The 20,099-nt window shown below is 44.0% G+C and overlaps 1 protein-coding gene across 15 annotated transcripts; it reads right to left on the bottom strand.

The window, feature by feature from the left end:
• Nucleotides 1-7,281: 7,281 nt before the first annotated feature.
• On the bottom strand, nucleotides 7,282-20,013 carry NFYA (nuclear transcription factor Y subunit alpha). 15 transcript variants are annotated; one of them, XM_082330092.1, is made up of 11 exons: nucleotides 19,845-20,013; nucleotides 17,695-17,843; nucleotides 16,727-16,848; nucleotides 14,992-15,078; nucleotides 12,526-12,672; nucleotides 11,087-11,218; nucleotides 10,323-10,428; nucleotides 9,642-9,808; nucleotides 8,661-8,834; nucleotides 8,161-8,262; nucleotides 7,282-7,362 (listed from the first exon to the last, which is right to left on the bottom strand). In XM_082330092.1, exons 3-11 carry the CDS (start codon nucleotides 16,799-16,801, stop codon nucleotides 7,309-7,311), a joined length of 1,044 nt encoding a protein of 347 aa, XP_082186218.1. In that variant the 5' UTR covers nucleotides 16,802-16,848; nucleotides 17,695-17,843; nucleotides 19,845-20,013; the 3' UTR covers nucleotides 7,282-7,308. The 15 variants fall into 15 exon arrangements, with proteins under 15 accessions (XP_082186218.1, XP_082186219.1, XP_082186211.1 ...); XM_082330093.1 differs by lacking the exon at nucleotides 19,845-20,013 and adding an exon at nucleotides 18,997-19,312; XM_082330085.1 differs by lacking the exon at nucleotides 17,695-17,843.
• Between the last annotated feature and the right edge of the window lie 86 nt (nucleotides 20,014-20,099).

Below are 20,099 nucleotides of genomic sequence, written 5' to 3'. Positions count from 1 at the left end.
TCAGGAATGGTCTAACTTATGTACGAGCAGCCTCTGGACAGCTGGGACATTACAAACCTGGCCATGCCTTCAGATAAGCCTGACGGAGGCAGCTAGTTAGTGACCTAGTTCTGTATCGGCTGTTGAATAGTGGTGTAGACCCGTTATCTGGCTGTCTCACACGTCCTCCCACCTTATCTTGCATTTGATGGTAGCAGGAAATAAAGTTGCGGCATTCTAGGAACGGGGCATATCAGATGGGCAGGGCACAGCTGGCGGGATGTGAGCAGACAGGAGTTTTTTCTGAAACTGAGGCTATCAGTCAACATGTTCCGTTCCAGTGCCTCCAGACATCTCGTCCGTCCTTCCACAGGACGGCTAGTTAAAACTCACTCTAAATCTCAACATTCTCTGCAGCCTAAGCTGAAATAGTTATTTGTTTCTTTGTCTCACTTCAAAAGCAGTAAACGCTAAGAGGACCATTTTCATCTCTAAGAGGGAATAAATGAATATCCATATGACTAATGGCTGGGCACCTTCATCTGTTACCTCCTGTTCACTGCAAAGAGCTCTTGCCCTAAGTGTACTGTAAGAACATAACAATCATATAATAAATTATAAATTATACTCTAGAGATTCTGCTACAGTCATCATAGTACTATGCCATCTAAGCACTTTCCCGTAGCAGTTTTGCAAATTGGGTAAAATTTGCCGTATGCATAAGAAGCCATGGAGATTTGATCAAAAGACAGAGATGAAAAGGATGATGCTTTATTAGCCACTGTGTAAACCCTACAGTTCTGCTCCATGTCTTGAAAGCCCCACAGAAAGCAAAACGGGAAAGTAAACTGAATTTTGGATATACTGCTTGAGCAGAAAACTACAGAGACCAAGGAGTCTCCCGCTAGACAAAACAAAGCTGGCTCATTCATACCTTTCCTCTTCCTCTGGAAGTAACTGAAATATGAAAATGTTTTTGGAACAACGATTGCCTCTAACTCCTCCAAATACAAAGAATCAGCAAAGTGTCATTGCACGAAGAACCTTAAGAAAGAGAAAACCCAGCACTTACCAACCCTATTCGCATTATTAATACAAAATTTTATTCATTCTATTCACTTTAGAATACCTCTTCAATTGTTCTCAACTTCCTGCCTTACTTCTCGCCCATGCCCAGCAATTGCAAAATCATGATTACCAGAAAGGAAAACTGAGCAATAAAGGACGAGATCCTGGCAACCGTGACTAGCCCAAGATTAGCAGACGGAGAAACTTCTCTGCAAAGTGAGGGATTGCTTTAAATTAGTCTGCTCCTGTTCTTGTTAGGGAACTGAAAAGAATTTCAAATTAAGAGTAAAGCAAAAAAGCTGTAAAAATCAATATCCGAGTGGCTTTGTAACCAGATAACATGTTATGTGCTGAGGGCATTCCCTCCAGGACTACAATCCCTGCTTACTCCCTTGGGCCACTGCCCTTGGTGCTCTTCTGCATTCAAGGATCTTCAGCTGTGAGGTCCTTGAGGATTTATTCTGCTCTATTTGCCAACAATCACACTTCCAGCATTTCTGCATTTCATCACGATTGCAGAGCTGAAAACCAGGCCAGCTTTCTTCAGGACCCACTCCGACTGCCAGCCTGTGGGGCTTTGCAGCACGTAACGGCGTCTCACTTAGCAGGCCAGATCCCGGACCTTCAGCAGAGGGAAGGAGGCATCTTCAGAAGGTATTTCCAAACAGCAGGACCTAACTGGATGCTCCAAACTGCCTGCTGGAAGAACTTCTGTCTCGCTTGTGAGGACACCATACCCCCTCATTTAGACAGTTAACACGGGTGGTGTGGTTACGCCCTATCACAACTGGCATTAGAAGTACACCCCAGTTTTCCATTGGAGCTCTGGCACCACTTCAGTGTGGCTAAATACAAACTCATTCAAGTTTTAGGGATAGTGTAAAGATGTCACTCACAGTTGGTTCACTTGGAAAACACCATTAAGGCATCCAGTGCAGCAGAAAGAAACATAATAGTGTTCGGGGTAAAACTTGCCTTTTTCGTTCTGTTTGTTGCCAGCTAGTGATATTCACATGTGCTTCAACCTCTGCTAGCAGAGATGCTTTTGCACCAGCGAGGGCAAAACCAGGCCCCCAGAACTGCAGTAGTGACCACTGTTCTTTCAAGAACATAGCATACAGCTACAAACACCGGCGAAGTTCAGTGTATCCCTTCTAAAAGAGTGCCTACCCCGAGAACACAGGAAAAAAAAATAGGCAGAACATAATGTTTTTCTTTTTTAAATGACTGCTTTTAACCCAGAGAGCTTTGCACACTGTAAACATACACAGGAACTGTTTCAACAATACTATAACATACAACTACTGGATACCACACAAAGATGACCTACCAGTGCGGGACCTCAGCCTTGATAAAAGTATTTATGTTATCGTAGTGCACGTTTAAGTTACAATACTGCTGAGAGATCCTGAGCAGCACGCGTGGAAGAAACCGCATGCCTGAGAGGGATTAGCAGGCAGACATGGAAACTCTCTCTTAAACCTTTCAAAGCCCGTCCAATCCTCCTAAAAGTTCCTTTTGTGCCAAAACACAAGAAATAAGCTCTTTCTAAGGGTGTCCATCCAGTCACATTTGGCCAAAAACGATAATGACATGATACTTGCGAATCTGGGGACGAGAAGAAAGTGCCTTCCTGGAAGGTAACCGAGAATAGAAAGGAACAAATGTCTTAGAAAGAGGAGCATTTGGGTAACATGAAGTTGGGTTGTCGCCCCTTACACTTATGCAACCCTGTACAGCTTCCACTGCTGCACCCCCAGGGCACTCCCTGTGCCCCAGGGCAGCTTCTGCAGAATCACGAGATGCTTCTGCACGGCCTTTCAGGGATAATTATTCAATGTAATGAATCCTGCAGCAAGCATGCAAAGAGACCGAAATGTCACTGAGGCACGCTGAGCATTATGCCAACAGATATCCAGGGGCTGGCTAGCTATGGAAGGGACATAGTGTGACTGTTAGGCGTATTTCCCTTAATGACTAGAACGGTAATGTCTCTTTCAAACAGTAATTGCTGTGCATCGTTTCCTCCCAGTCCAGACTCACCGAACATTTTCCCCACACTCGAAGGACACACAAAAGCAACACTGGCCAGCTCGAAGCTGCCTTCCTTCCCTCCCCCAGCTCAGTGAGGCCATTTCCCAACTCCGGGAGCGTCACAGCAGCCTCCCTCAGAGCTGAGGCAAGGCCTCCTGCCGTCCTCCCTGCAGCCCTTCCTCAAACCCGGCCATCTTGAGGCACCACCCCAGCCTGTGAGGAAGAGCAGCAGGGCAAGATGGAGGCCCTCTTCACCAGCCAATCAGAGGTGTCCCAGAGCAACACCCATCCAATGAGCACCCACGGTTGGACACCCCAGCTTCCCTCAGCCAATCAGCTTCCAGCACTCAGCAGCAGCCAGGCGGGCAGCGCAGTCCCCTCAGGCAGCAAGATGGCAGGACGGGGATGGAGGGGAAGCCGAACACCAAGATGTGCGGGCGCTTCCCCACGGGGCAGACGTGCAGCAGGGGCACCCAGCCATCGCCCAGGGCGGAGGCAGAGCTGACCCCTTCTCCTCCCTGCTCTCGTGGAGGGCAGGAAAGCTCACTGGCTGCCTAGGTGTTTCTGAGCGGTGCCAAAACCGCCGCCAGCCCTCACCGCTCCCTGTCACCGCTGCCACTTGACGGAAAAGAGCACAAGGTCTGAAAAACAGAGCCAAAGCTTGTTCTTGGTTTATAAATTTTTATTAGCTGGATAGTGTACACAGTACTTACAATTGCATCTATTAAAGACCAAAATACACTTGAAAAAATGCATCATATAAAAAAAATTATAAACTTTTAACTATATACAAACTTTGCCTTACATTACGTTAATCTCGGTACCCTCCCACACCCATTCACAAAGATCTTCTCCCCCCCCTTTTTAACATGCAAGGCCTTAAAGCCATTTAGCATCACTCGAGGACCATTTTCCACATCCCATTCTTTACACTCATATAAAACTGGTTTTTGATCGGTTCGCTGCTCCAGTGCTCTCTGGGTCAATCGGCCACGTTTCTCGTTCTCCCCGAGCCTCTTCTTTTATCCTCATCCACTCTTTTATGCACTCCCAAAGTGGAGTTTTTGCTCAAGTGCAGCCAATCCACAAAGAAGTCTCATTTAATTACTAGAGAGGTTTGAACTTGATGACGTCTCCAATTTAACAAATTTACCCAGGAAAAGAAAGGAGACTTTTTGGTAACATGGTGTTGACCGACAACTCCAATCTCACCAAGCAAACACTACTTTTAGAAGTGAATACACATAACCCAAAGCAAATGAAAAATATGACAGTAGCACTCAGGCTTTCACATCACTATTTAAAGTATTAACGGTAAGACTTCCTATATAACACAAATCCATAGATCTTAATACACATTCTACAACAACGGATCAGAGAACCTATATATGAAGGGCTTATTGGGAAAAAAAGTTCTAGCTGTTTTGAAGATTACAAGTTCTTTAAGAAAAGAAGTAATTACTCATTAAAAAAAATACCTATGTCAGAGCAATAATCTCGCTTCCCTAACTTCCAACTCTCAGAGGGGGTTCTCCAGAGATTAGCCATCGGTTGAAGAGCAGAAACGTTATGGAGAGACTGTCTTACTCCAGCACAGAAATACTCCTCCAGCACATGAATATTCCACTGACAAAATGTACAGATGATCTAAAAAAATATTTACAATAATGCTGCAGATTCAACTAAAGCAAATCTGTTATTCCTTCAGTAAGAGAGAGCTACATATTTCCTGAAATGGGTGACCTCACAAGAAATGCTAGGTGAGGCTTTCATAGTTGCCAACTGAAGAAAATAAGCACCATGCTCTAACTGGCCAAGTATTTTAAGGCGGAAGCAACCGAAGGCACCGCAGATGCCATCAATGCAATGGAGGTAAACAAATGCCTTTTGAATCATTAGAAAAAAATCCTAAAGTAAGATTTGTGAGCAGAGCGTTAGATTACTAATATAATTTAAGACAAAAATCAAAAGAAAGAGAATTCATTTGCATGTCAAGAATGAGGCCATCTCCTCCCATAGCTGCAGGTGTCAAACAGTTTCCTTCCCAGCTTCGGTTCACCATGTCAGCTGTGGTAAGGGCAAGAACATGGAACTGAAAAATTCAGAAAGAAAATGAACTGAACTCCATTTAGAAAATCCAGCTGTCTAACTACAAATACCAAATTTGCATTTCTTCTTTGTTCTTTCACCAGCTTTGTACCTCCCCAGATGGCTGATCTAAACATTGTCCTCCGTAGTATCTAGACACGCATATTCTTCCTCCAAAATTGCCTGCTAGCAGTGTACAAGCTAACATTTCTCCACGTTTCTGCTCCCTCCTCTTGCATTCCTTCCCATCTTCTCATACTCTTAGGTCTAGTATTTTTCTCTTTTATCCAAAGTAAATAGAATTTTCAAGGCTCTGTCTTTTTGTATCCTCCCAGTCTTCTACAACTTGCTAATTTGTCCTCCATTTTTCATTTAGTCATAAGCTTTAGTAATGTAATGGGAAAAACATAAGAGGGAGATAATATGGGTTGTATTTTTTTCAAGTTTCATTTACTTTTTTTTGGTCACTTGAAAACAGAGTTCACTGAATTTAAACCAGTCTCTCCCATCCTTGGATGCTTTCCTCAAAAACGCCGCACGCTTTGCTACCTTACCTATTCAGGTTCATAATCGCCTCCCTCAATAACAACGCCTGGCAGTATTTCCAATCCCATGCTTAACTGCCATGATGCAGTTTTGCATTTTGCAAAACACAAAAATCGGAAGAGATGGGACTATAGCATGCAGGTGATACCCAGAGAGCCTGTAAAAGTCATTCAAGACGGGAGGAGACAGGCATGGAAAGATGCAAGCATCACCGGTTAAAATGCTTACGAACTACAGCTTCCATCCCCAAATTTCAAATCAGTAAGAATGGAGCAAGCTTAAAATCTGTAATGAGCTACGGAATTAAAGATAAAGATCTGTTTTGTCGAGATACTCAGCCAGAAGCCAGCTATAGGTCATGAAAAAAATCCTTTTTTTAAAATCTAAGTACTCCTCCTTCATTAAGTGCCACTTTTTTTTTTTTTAATTTAAAGAGGATAGTCTATAAAAAGCCCACAAGGTTCATCAATATCTGCCTTCATTTGTTCTTCAACAGTCATTCAGTTACATCAGGATGAGCTGAGTTGAATTGCCCTACAATTCTGCTGTCACGAAACAATCCCTCACTCTGTGTAGCCCGAGAGAATTGTAGAACTGATTTAGAACAGACATCAAGAAACACTGTCACAAACACCGTCAAGTGCCAGCACTCTGAGATTGCAGATTTTATGTCTTTTGGAGGAACCATGCACTGCACTGGCAAGTTAGAAGGAAGATCAAAAAAAGAAACCCTTTGGAAGAGACTCATTTAGAAGCTTTAATCCTTTTGTACTAGCATCCACTTTTCTTCCAAAGCAACAACCACAGGCAACAAACATACCAAAAAACACCAAGAGATTGCTTTTACTGTTTAAATCCTTATCCCCACATCACCCTCTCCCCTCTTACTTCTTGGAACAGATACACGACATATCAAGTCCTGTAATAATCTTGAAATACTTCTACCGTTGTGACTGGATGGCTGAACCTTTCCCAGAGAAGAGCTTGATGTTCACATATTTTACAAGGTGGAACTTAAAAGAACCCCCTTCAGTTTCTGCCAGTTTCAGAAGTGCAGATGCAACAACAGGGAACAGTCCAGTTGACAATAAAGTCCAAAGGTGTAAGGAGTGGACGTAAATAACAAGTCTCTGCTGGGAAAACAAAGTATTATGGTGTAGCCACCTCAGTGCTGGTTGCTATAAACTGGATTCTGTCTCTGTACAGGAGGGCCGTAACTCCAAGAGGTCTTTGCTGGCCCTGCTTCAGCATGCCAGCGTTATTGCTGATCACTGAGTCAGTGGCACACTCTCACCCATGGCCAATCTTAATGCAAAAGAAAAAAAAAAGGCATGAGCAGTCAGACTCTGAAATCCCTGTGCTGGGTCAGAAGAGTATACCAAGAAAGTCGTTAAGTTTCTATTTGTTGAGTCAACCGCAGTTAAAATCTTGACCACATACTGAAAACGTGGTGCTCGTTCTGTAGAAAAGGATAGGCTGTGATATGGCGATTGTCCCACTGAAAGACTCACTTGATGCACTGGAAAGGTAGGACAGACTTGCAGAAGGGACGGGAATTCTATTCAGTTATTTTTTTTTTTCCTTGAGCAGTGGTTAGGAGACTCTGATCATCTGTGTCATTGCTTCTTCATTGGCCTGGGTTGGATCCTACAGATTCAAAATACATAATTGTAACTTTAACATTCTGCCTTAACAGCAGAGAATCACGCACAACTCTACCAAGACGAGATCCTCCTGACCCTCCCTTGATCTCCAAACATGCCATTTTTCCTGGGTTTTACAGGCCATTGTAAGAGAATGGGAGCTATAAATCCTAACAGTTCCTAGTAATGTGTTGTTTCTGGTAATAGGGAAGACCTAGTAGTGGTCTAGTATTTGGGAAGGATTCCACTTCAGCATCGGAAATATTCTTCCGCTAAAGCCACAGGACTGCTGTAAAGCACTCATCAACAACAGAATTTGCTAATTCTACTCTGTTGTGTCCCCTCCTTTGAAAACCTGTCTCGCTCTTTTAATGTAAATCAATGTGCAGCTAAGGATCAGATATTGACATTTTTTTAATTTTCCATGTAAGACAAGCTGTCTCTACCTTTAATTCATGTCCTAAAAAAATACTTCTGGTAACCAACCAGAAAGGCTGCAAAGACTGTATTTCTTAGGACAAACAAATACAAGCATTCTCTGTTTATAAAACAAAGTGAATACATTTCTATCAATATTACTATAATTCAATTACTCAAGGCAAACAAACACTTGCTCTCTACAAGAAGCGAGACAGAAGGTTTCTTTAGAATGCCTGAAACATAAATTCAAAGGCAGAGAGGGACAAAGGTCAGCAGCCTAGCGCAAAAAAGAACAAACAAATCATCACAAAGACACCTCTAAAGTGTATTCTGAAGAACGGAAAGTGGCAGCTGTCCAAAGAACAGACAAAATCCTACTGACCTGCATATGAGGGCTGTCTTTTTCCTTTGGTGAGAAGAAACGTCCACCTTCTCCCCGCTTCCTGGCCATGGCATGACGATGCCGAGACTCATGCAAGTATTTCTGCACCAGTACGAAGGAGGTTAATGAGAGGCCAGCCTACTTCTAGTTCAGTACTTTCAGTAGGGGAAATTCCTGACCGCTAGAGAAGCCTACCCAGTCCCCATCCTTCCCCCTCCCGAAGACAGAGGGTTTACAGTAAATGCCTGTATGCAATACAGCTACATACAGATTCAACAATTAAAAGCATGCAAAGGGAGCAGGACTGCCACCAAGGGACTTAAAAAAAAATTACTCTAATGTAGCTTAGGAAAAAAAACAAAAACAAACAAAAAACCCAAAACAAACAAACAAAAAAAAAGTGAAGAACACCAAGATTCCAGTCCTCATTTTCCAGCACAGGTGGTTTCTGTGCCTTTCTCAGAGAGCAACCCTGTATTAGATCTGAGTTATGTTCTCACCCTTCTTTCTTTGGGAATTTTTCCCTCTGCTTCAAGCTTAGCACGTGCCTGCCTCCTCTTAAGGATCCGGTGATACTGCTTGGCATTTACATAGAGGGGCTCTTCTTCCAGCATTTCTGCTCCAGGCAAAGGTATTCTCTGGATGGCTGGTACTGACCCAGCTCCAGGTACCATCTGCGCAGAGAAGAGTACGTTTTTAGTACTTGCAGCTCAGAACACACAGTGAATGCAAAAAAGTAATTAAAAAAAAAGTTAAAATGGAAAGTGTTTAGGTTTTGTTCAAATAACGCACTTACTTAAATTGAAAGGAGTAATAAAGTTGTTCTCAAACTGCAGAACAAACTCAAACAAATCAATTACACATCAGTTCTGCTTTGTGTTTTTTTTTTTCTGATAATGGTAAAATTTCAATTCAATATACAATTCTATGACCACGTTACTGCTTCTTGTACAACTAAGGATACAGTTATTGCTTCCCTTTCTTTTTGGTTATAATTTATTTAATTTATATGATAATTTCAGAGCATTTCTTAAGCAACTATTACTTGTAGAGCTGCTGACATCTAGTGGGGACAAACTGAAATTCACGTTAAAAGGCATCACACTACAAGGAAGTAAGAATTGGCAGGAAAAGCTCTCTTATGAATCAGAAAAACAAATACTAAGGGATTCTCAAGCAAAGCAATAGTTGATTCAATATTTTTAAACCTCTACTTATCAGTTAACAGCTTATTTTGAATTTCAGTTTCTAGATTTCTCATCTCAATAGTCCGCTGTGGGAAAAAGAAAGTACAGAATACACAGATCACAATAGGACACAGGCCATTAAAACTGAAAACTTACGGTGTTTAAACTTTAAATTAATGGTAGCTACCGAGAAGATGGACCGCATTAAGGTGACCTGAAGGTCAGACAACACTTAGTGTTAAGACATCTTAAACCTTAACCTTTAAAAAGATCAATGGAAAGTTAAACACATACCATAACCATTCCACCTGAATTGACAACATTTCCAGCCACTGGCAGGGTCACTGTCACAGTCCCTTGTCCACTACTGGTTGTATTGGTGTTGGCTCCCGTTTGGACAATTTGGGCTCCAGCCAAACTGGCTGCTGGAATGGTGATCATGCCTGTAACAGGGACTGTAACTTTAAGAAAATAAAACACAAAAGAAAAAAAGAAAAAAAAAAACCCAAAAACACGCACACAAAAAGAAGGGAACACCATTAGTCCCACTTCTGTTTTTCACTCATTCATCCTTCTATAACACGCAAAAAGATTTAGAAAAGCATTGCAAGTCATTAACTAAACCCCATCACCTGGTCCTCACACTTCCTATTTTTTCCATTTCTACCTGCACTGTAATGCCAGCGTCAGACAAGATATCATCTACTCTAAGGTGTAAAAGCAAACTTAAGCGTTCCTATTCTAATAGCCCTTGCCAAAGAAAAGAGCTGTATTTTATTTTTCTGGGGAACGAACCACAAGCTGAATTCTCGTATAAAACAAACATCTCTTCTTCCATTCCCTACGCCAACAGTTCGTACCACAGCACTACTAGCATTGCAACTCAGTATTTTCTTGGACAATAATTACAAGGCAATAAAAACCTAGCAAAGAGAGATTAAGAAGTCCGGACACTTTTCACACCAAAGCTCATACCTTGTTGGAGAATGGTTCCATCAGCATTAACTGGCTGATAGACTATGGTCTGGCCTTCAGCAGCTTGTGCTACCTGTTGTCCTTGAACTGCTATTTGTTGCTGGGTCTAAAGAAAACAAAGAACACAATAACTTTACAAACTGCTTATTTTTCAAATTTTACAATTCCTGAATTAACACATGGTGCTTAAGGTGTTTCAGGCATCTATTTCTTTTGCTTTGTTACCAGCATCAAGAAATAGGATGGAGCACAAACCAATTGAATTGTAGATAAAATACCTAAAGCACATATACTTTTCCTAACAGTGTAGTATTTAATATTGAAAGAAACAACTTCTAGGTTTCCTGCCTCCCTATGAATATGTTAAAGGAAGAACTATTCTGCTCAGAAATTTAATTTTGGTCCTAAACAAAAGAATCGGCAGAAACCCCAGGTATGACTAGACTTCACAAAATGGCGCAAGTATGAAATTAGCAATACTTCATGTTTTCAAGTTTCAACTAACAGACAAAAACAACCATGAGCCAATAAAATACAGAAACACAATGGATAAAAACATGCAATCTGTTTATTCTGCCCCAGAGTTATGTATGAAAACACTACAAAAATATGAAATGTATTCTCAAGTTCTCCTCAACATTAATAATTCCTTGGGTTTGTTTTTTTTTTTTTTTTCCCTTTTTTACTTAACCACACCTTAAGTCATTTGTCAAATTTCTCTTCCTATTTCTCTCAAGAAAACCCTTTCATGCTGGTGCAGTTACCTGTGTCTGGCCAGCAGTAACTGCAGTCTGTGGCTGCTGTATAATGATCTGCTGGGTCTGGCCCTGCTGCCCCTGTACCTGCACAGCCTGCCCACCTTGAATCTGAATCTGACCTGGCTGGACCAACTGAATCTGTGGAAGAAAGAGTCAGAAAGGAACATTAACTACGCCTCTTATTTCTCCCTCCTTGGCCTCAGCATTACCAAATCATCTCTGAGGATGATTGACTGTTGCAAAGAAAAAGAAAGCACTGATTCTTCTCTTTTTCCACTTTAAAATGAAGAGTTTCAATTTATTCCTCCCTGTGACACAGCAGTCACTACCATACAGAACAGAGGAAACATAACATGCTCGTGTCATTGTGCCCTAGCAGTTCGCCACTACTTACACAATAAAACGGTCAAAAGAAACAAATTATTCACATGAAACTAGGAATAGTAATACTCAGGTGAAGGAAAAAAAAAGACGACTGAGATTCAAGATATCTGTAGAGTGTAAATTATCCAGCATACAGAAGTACTCCTGGATATACATAAAAGTTGTCCTCAGCTTTGCAGAGAAGTCTTTCCACCAACGTGGAACATTTCTCACATTAGAAGAGAGGAACTGGGATGTGGTTTGTAGCTTGTGCTTAAAAACCCAGTTACGGATTTTCCTCCAGCAACCAGACTGTGAAAAACCTAGCACAAAATATATTGGTTTTCAACCAAAGAAATTTTAAATAAACACTAAATAAACCTCTCAAAACACCAAGACACCATGTGTGCCTTCCTGGCCTGTGCTGAACTTGATTCCTGAATCTCATTCTCAAATCACTAGAACGCTTTCATTATGTCACTGTTACAGTTCTTCCCTTTGCTTTTGAGGAACGCACTTCAAGCACCCGTTTAAATTTAAAAACTGTCTTTTAGAAAAATATTTCAAAATAATTGCTTCTAATAAAATCCATCTTCTGTACTTTCTACAGTATTACCTTCTGTGCATTGGAAACATTTACATTCACCTTCAGCCATCACATATTGGAAGAACTCAAGCACAGGAGTTATTTTCAAGAAGCTTTCTTAAATTAAAAAAAAAAAAAAATTCTCTTTCTGAGCCATAAATTGAGTAGACACCAGATCACCAACTGTACTGCAAGGGCCAGTTAAAATAAAAATAAGAAAAAAAACAACCAAACAAACCCCAAACCAACTCCAGCTGTATTTCAGTGGACTTCATTTAAAAGGTTTGCACCATCCCATAAAATACAAAAATCAAATACACAAAGACTTTTCATTGCATTCTTAACACGCAGCTCACTGCCAGATCCATAGCTGGAGAACAACCGTCTTTGCCCAGCTTATTTTATTGGCGCCGAGGCAAACGTACTATCTGACGAGGTGAGAACGTCACAGTTCATGCTCCGCAATTTATCTTAAATAAAATCAGGGTTATCTCACCTGCTGCAGTCCCTGTGTTCCAGAAACCGGGACTTGCATGATTGTCTGGCCCTGACCCCCAGGCACAGCCTGCACCATGATCGGCTGGCCGGTCGATGTGATCAGCTGACCGCCGCTTACTTGTACCATTAGTGGTTGACCCTGGACCTAGGACACGGGAGAAAAAACAAACAGAACAATGAAAAAGCCTGGTGAGGTGAAGCCAGAAGCTGAAGCGGCTACCACAGGGGGCTACATGCTTACCTATTTTAATGCAGTGACCAGAGAACCCGAGCAACAGCCACTAACCTGGGTTCCTAATCAGCACCAAATATCTTTAGTTTCTGAAACTTTTTCCATTATGTGCTACTGGATGTAGTAAATTATCTTTTTCTGTTGCAGGCTAACCAAAACTTGCAAGTCTAATTGCAATAAAGCATGGAAAGCATGGCTAAATTTTCCAGGCACAATAACTATCTTCATGCACAGCCCGAGAGCAAAGTGTAATAAAAGAAACGGCATTATCCACATCACTGTTACTAATCTTTAATTGGGGTTCCTAATGAGAAAAAGCTCTAAATAAGGCATCCTGGCAGACAGATTCTGAGGTAGCTTCTACTCTATCCAACTACATGCTTACATTTCCATTTCCTAACCGATATTAGCATGTGATGTTCTTAGATAATATTTTCATGGTTATTAACTGAAATTATAGCAACATAAAATGTAGTTCAGTAAGGAAGAGTGAAAGAAAATGAGCAGCAGCCACTTCTTGGCCCAACAAGGCTTACAGCGGATTTATAATTCGGCATAAGAGTCTCTGGACTCTTGGACCAGGTGTGTCTATGGTCACTAGGAAAAAGGCCAATGAAAAGCAAAGCAAGGGGAAAACCTCTCTGTTTAAACACCCTTACCCCTAAGTCCCTGAACTCCCCAAAATGTATCTTTGAAAATACCATACCTCCACGGCTTAAATGTGAAATGAGGCTTATGAACTAGGTAATCACTCTTTACCACGCTCTGAGTTGTTTAGAAACAAGAGCAACACATGATAAAAAGTCACCGAGTTCTTCAGTCTTCGCCCTGTAAGTTCCAAGAATACGCCACAGCGAACGCTCGCTCTTCAACCACCGCACACCACCAGACTAACCACCAGTACAGATTTTCAGCACAGACCGAACTACCTAAAAAAAGCTTGACTTTGCATAGCTCAAATACCTTAGCGAATGATATGCTAACACATCTATGGAAACCACCACCGTGGTACATCAGTGATCAATGCCCTACATAGAATATTGCGACTCTACGAGTCACCCAATACCCTCGCGACACCCTTCTGTTCCTCAACCTTGTACCTATCGCGTACAAGTCCCTATCAAAAATCAGTAGTACTTGTTTGGAATTAGAACAGAGAAAGAGAGATAAGCATGCTCTTGTCAGCCACAGAGAAGCACAGTCAGCAGTACAATATCCAATAAGCAGAAAGAAAAATTATACATTCCAGGATTCTTGTTAATGTATTAGAGCAAGCCAGGGAAAAAAAAAAAGGGGGGGGGGGGGGGGGGCACATAACAACGACCAGGAGGCCACAGTGACCCAAGCAATTCAAGTCAGCCAGCTTTTCATATTTTAACTCTGAACATAAAAAATGCTGTGTTCAACTTTGCACCTGGCAAGACCATCCTAGCCTCCTGCAACTCTCCTCCTCTGAAGAATTAAAAAACAAACAAAACGAAAATACTGAGTGAAAAATGCACTACTGAACTGCTACAGCTATCCAGGGTTTATCAGCTCCTCTAAAAGCCTCCTACGTGAGCTAACGAAATGAAGTTTGCAAGACAGAAAATACTTCACATTGAAACAAATCAGGGTTTGAAATAACCTTGCATTTCTTCCCACTCTGTGATGTATTTACTGTTAGGATACACACTTCTCCTGGGTTTCCCTGGGTTGTTCCCACGTAAATAAGAACTCAGATCTCTCAAACCAAGAGGCCAATATTGTCCCCAGGTGCCCTTTTTAATCACAGATGAAGGTTTCACTCTTCCAGCTCATGGTCATCCACCACCTCTCTGTCTGTCTTTCATGTAGTGAAGACACAGAACTGCTCACAGTGCAGATCAGAAATCCAATCTCCCTGAAACTACAGGAAATCTCTGGGTTATCTCTCTTGACTGTTACTTTCTCATCTTGGTGTTTTTTCCTTTTAAGTCCCATTTCAATCACTATTCACTTTCAGAATTACAGCAGCAGGAATTCATGCATGCATCAGGGTTTCTGGCATGCACCTGAGATCCAATGAAAAGCTATCATCTTGGCTCTTCATGGAAATAAGCTCTTCAGAGAAAACCCTACAGCTAGCATAAGGCACAGATACTACCGCTAACAAATGTTCCTGTTTCAAACCCTGGAAAAAACACAGCATTAGATATGTGGCGATGGTGAAAGTCATGCAGTGCTCACAAACACAATTAGAGAGATCACCACTACCTGGAGGGTCTGGACTTGCTGGCCTGAGGCGGATGCCACCTGGGCCTCAGTCTGCAACTGGACAGCAGTGACACCACCCTGCTGCTGGGAATAGGAACAGGAATAGCTTGAAACATGGAAACGCACAGCTCTGACAAGAGACAACGACACTTTGCTGGAAGAGGGTGAATTTAAAATTCATACACACTGCTCTTGGAACATAAGGAACATGAATATGTTTAGCAAACCTAAGAATGGAATACCGTCAAGACTGCATACGATTCTGACAGGCTTCAATCTCCCAAACAAAAATCACTTTCAAAGAACACGAGAGATTATTTTGCAGAATTTAAACTCTCAGCTTCAGTGTTTTAGACTTCTACATTTCTGATTAATGTTTCCTTTCACTGCCCAGGTCTCTCACTGTGAAGGGATTCCAGATTTTCATCAGACGTGTTAGCTGCAATAAAGGCCATAAATTCTGTTCTGTGCAGAACAGCAGCACAGATGACTACAGTCTAAGCTTTGTCTATGTCACCCCTGCATTGATGTCTTCCCAGCACTGACCTTGAAGGACAATCTTGAGAGGTTGCAAGAGCAGTTAAATCTAAAAGCCTTTTCTATCTTTAGCCTCTTTAGTAAGACTCCCAAAATAATCTGTGTTAACTGTGTTAGCATTTGGGAGATGAAGGACATCTCTCTACCAAAAGCTGTACTACAACAGGCCTGTTAAAAAATTCTATTTTAGAAAAACATTTCATGTCAAATACAACACAGGCTTTAAGAGCATGTACTAAAAATGAAACCTGTTTTTAGCTCCTTTTTACCAACAAAGTGTCAATAAAACCAAAGATATCTTTGGTTACCTGCTGGAAGCAGGTATTTTTGATGATTATTAATATATAATTTTTTAACCTCAAGTACAATCTTGTTCTGACTCAAAAAGTCAACTTCAACTAAGTTCAATGGAAAAAGCTGGTCCCCGCTATCAAACACTCAAATAGGCTGCTGACAAAGCAAAGTGTATCTCACTAAAAACATAATCCAGCGGCTCATTCATTTGCATGACAAACTAAGAAACTCCTCTTGCCTTGAACTAGAACAAACATAAACAGCTCATCTGAAAATGCATTACTACTGTTAAGCTTCACCCATTCAGATGTAAAATTCTGTAAGCCCTTAAAAACCCCAGCCCTCCTCATCTGCACGTTATAACATGAACTAGACACTTCTTTCTGGAATGGATGAATTCATCCAAAGCTACACGGTTTGTTGCAATTCCTGTACCGTGTGTGCATTTTGATCCAAAGGATCTCAATAAATACTTCTTTTGAGAAAGCTGGAGAAAGCCTCTATGGGCTTGAACAAAACCTATTTCAATTTTGGGAGGAATCTACACTGTTCCTTGTGGACAACTGTTTATATTAATATTCTGTTTCCTCCACTTCCAGAGAGGATTTGTTACTTTCCTCATGTCACTACCAGTTTGCAAACTCCCTACCTACACTGAAATTTGGTAGCTTGTATACCTGCAATTCTATTAATTTAATAATAAGTATTTTTTTAAAACATATTTACTCTGACTTCACATCAAGTCAGATCACTGACCACCGATCAGGTGACAGAAGCAGGTAAGCACATATGCAGACAGCATCATGAAGCATCTTGCTGGTTCTGTGAAACTCTGAAAAGCACAGACAGATTTGTAACTCGGCACTGGCAATGCCAGCTCACCCATTATCACCTTCCATACCTGTTGCTGAATCTGTCCAGCCTGCACAACGATCTGCTCGGTGGAACTGTTACTATTCGCTGTGTACTGCTCCATAGCGCTTCAGTTCCAATACGGCAAAAGGCACACCTCAGCCTGCGTATCTGGCGAGACAAGTTAAAAAAGCACGTGGTTATTGTCCCAAGGTTTGAAGATTAGCACTGTCTTGCAATAGCTGAGAAGCAAACCATCTGCTGACACTGAGGTCAGAACCACACAAAGAGCCGTTGTTTAATCAAGGACCTACCTCTTTCATAACGTCACCTTACTTTCATTGAGCAACAAAACTAGAATTGTAATTTCAAGCACATGTAACTTGACTGAGAAGCAAAAGTTTCTCAGTCTCAATTCTGTCGTTATCTTCAGTGAATCAAATAGTAGCTACGATCCTGTTTCTCTTCCTGTTTTACCCCTCGAGTCTGCGTGTTCTGGGCTAGACAGTTGCCTACACTGCATACTGGTAGAGGAGAGGGGTGTTAGCACTAAAAAAAACTCACAAAGTTGAGGTGTAAAACCAAACTACATTTCAAGAATTCTACAAAGCTAAGTGAAACTGTCTCTCCTTCCCCAACTACGCAGCACTCCCTCCCCATCTCTTTCTTCTCTTCCTACTTTCATACATTTTGAAAATAGCCAGCAGACTTCTCACTGCTTCCAGCCTTTTACTGCCTCTCAGTTCTTGGACCCTTGCCTACACATATGAAGAACACGCTGTTGAAATAAAATCCTTAGTTCCATTACCTCCTTCTCCCTCACATCTCTTCTCAGTTGATCAACACGGGAAGAATTCTTACTATTCCTTTTAATGAGGTATTTGATTTATGCTATGACTGAACAAGTACCTGCTACGTTAGTGAAAAAGCAGCCTATAACTTTCATCTTTGAAGTCTAAAGCAACAAAAACCCAGCCCCCTTCAGTTTTCAAAGAAATGCACACAAAATTTACTCACAACTTAAACTGTAACTGTTGCTGTGGTTACTCCTGTCGTGATACCTCTCACGCTTCCTGCTCTTTAACTTTGAAACATCCCTTGTACTTCAGTCTTGCATTTATCCTAAGAACACTTCATTTTTTCATCAACTTACTCCTCACCGTGACCTAAGAAAACAGGCAGTGATTTTACATTTTGCTGTTTTCTTGCACGTTAACACCAAATGTCGCTTACCTACAAAAATAAACGATTAACCAGTGCGCATCATGACAGACCAGAAGCATGCTCGCCACGGGGCAGAACACTCAGCCATAATCATGTAAGAACCTTCTCAGTCCCCACCAGATCTTTTTTTTCAGAATAAGGACATAATGACGCTAACCCTGGAGATCACAAAGATGATCTGAGTCACAGCACTGAAAGGCACTACATTTTACTGCAATTTTAACTCTATCCTTGGCCCATTTAGTAACAGTTTTTCACAGCCTGCCAGAATAAAATGAGAAATATCCTTTCTGAAGATGATACTGCCTACCAAGGTCCTCATTTCAATTTCGCACTGCATACTTTATTTCTGCCCTAAGTGCCTGTGGGCCTGTCAGAGAACAGCTCCCACATTTCATTCTTCAGGGAATATTTCAACAGCAAGCAGAGGATGCCAGTAAACTGTATTTGCCAAGTTCTCTGGCTTCCTTAACGCCACAACCAAGAATCAAGCACAGGCGTACCTCTACTTGGGAATGCTTCTCCGCAGACCCCGTATCAAGCCCCTGTCTTGTTTACTTAAAATATTAGCAGCATTGTAGGCCTAACTCTGCACCAGCCGTGGCTAGCCAAAGTTAGAAGACTTTACATGTGCTGGATCGTCGTCCTCCAAGGGATTACTTGATTCCCTTCGTTAAAACACAGAGCACCAGCGTTACTATAACAAATTTTAAAGATCAGTGATCTGCTTCAATGGCTTGCTCCTCCCACAGCTGGTCTCAGCGCTTGGCTCCTCCTCGCTAGGCCCCTGTCCGCGGCGAAAAGGACTCAGTGTTCCAGCTCTATACGTTCCTATACGTATGAGGCTACAGGAGCTGCATCAACAACAGTTTTCTTGGCAAAGAGGCTGTGCCAAGAACTAACTAGTGTGATCAACTGTGCTGGGACTTGAGTTAGCTTGAAAGCAGTATTTTAAAACGCGTTGCACCCTGAAGCAACGTTCCTGAATTGGCAGAAGCTTCCAGGGCAGAGCCCGTCCATCTGCCCGGTGATCGCGGTCCTCCAGGGACGCCGGCCGAGGGCAGACACCCACGCCAAGCCAAAGGCGGGATTTACCTGAACAGCAGACGGGCCGCCATCTCACCTCCCCCCGTTGGGCCGAACACCACACGCGGTACCCAGGTCCTGCTTCCCACCTCCTCATCCCCCGTGCAAGTCACGGAGGCCACCCGGGGACGCCTTTATTGCGCTGCAGCAAGCCCCAGGCGCGGGGTGGCTGCCGGCGGGCAGCGCAGGCCGCGCCCCGCCAACGGGGCGGCTTCTCCTCACGGAGGAGCACGTGGCCGCCGACATTTGGCGCCCAGGTGGGCTCCGGGCAGGCGGGAGGGGCGGCCTGCGCCCGCTCCGCCGCCGGGTGGCAGCGCCGGGGAAGGGGGGCAGCGACCCGCCCGCGGCGGCCTCCCCGCACCTCCCCCGGGCACGGCGGGGAGGAGGAGGGGGGGGAGGAGGAGGGGCGGCCCGGGCTCCCCGCGGCCCCTCCGTCAGCAGGGCCGGCGGGGAGGCTCGCCCGCTCCGCTCCCCCCGCCCGGCCGGCGGAGGGCGGGGCCCTGCCGCCTCCCGTCCCAGCGGCCCCGCACGGGCAAGGCCTGGCCCCGCCGGGGGAGGCCGGGCCCGCCGCGCGCCTCCCCTCAGCGGCCCCGGCCGCGGCCGCGCCTTCTCCTCCTCCTCCGCCGCTGCCGCCCGCGGCCCCGCGGCCGCCCCCCCCGGCGCGCCCCGCCCCGGGCCCGCTCCTCCCGGTGCGCCCCCCCCTCCCCGGAGGAGCCGGGCCGCGGCCCCTCGCCGCCCCCGGCGCCCGGCCGGCCGGCCCCGGCCCTGCGCGCGGCCTCCTGACTGGCCACTCGGCCCCGCCAATCCCGGCGCTGGGGCCGGCGCTCGGGGGCTCCATATTGGCTGCTCGCACTCACCGTGCCTCGCTCCCCCGGTTCGGGTCCCGCGCTGATTGGCTCCGCTACCGGTCCCCGAAACCCAATCAGCGCCTCCACTCAGCCGCCGCGCAAAATGGCGCCCAACCCCGAACAAAGGCAGGGGAGGGGGCGGGCGCGGGCGGCGCAGGCGCGCGGCGGCGCCCGCCCCGGTGGCCCCGCCTCCCTCGCCGCGGCCCTGGGCGCCGGGCCCCGCCCCCCCGCGCCCCGCCCAGCCGCGGCGACTGCGCCTGCGCA

Source organism: Platalea leucorodia (assembly GCF_965183815.1).
Source record: "Platalea leucorodia genome assembly, chromosome: 19".
Taxonomy (NCBI): domain Eukaryota; kingdom Metazoa; phylum Chordata; class Aves; order Pelecaniformes; family Threskiornithidae; genus Platalea; species Platalea leucorodia.
Note: the sequence above shows the minus strand (reverse complement) of the source record. Positions and strands in the feature narration are given on the sequence as shown.

Bases quoted from the DNA above. Each gene is read 5' to 3' on its own strand.
- NFYA (XM_082330092.1), bottom strand. From the start codon at position 16,801: ATGGAGCAGTACACAGCGAATAGTAACAGTTCCACCGAGCAGATCGTT. The intron at 12,673-14,991 runs GTGGTGATCTCT...CCCGTGTCCTAG, and splicing joins AAGTCCAGACCCTCCAGGTA to GTCCAGGGTCAACCACTAAT. The intron at 8,263-8,660 runs GTGAGAACATAA...GTACTGGTGCAG, and splicing joins AAATTCCCAAAGAAAGAAGG to AAATACTTGCATGAGTCTCG.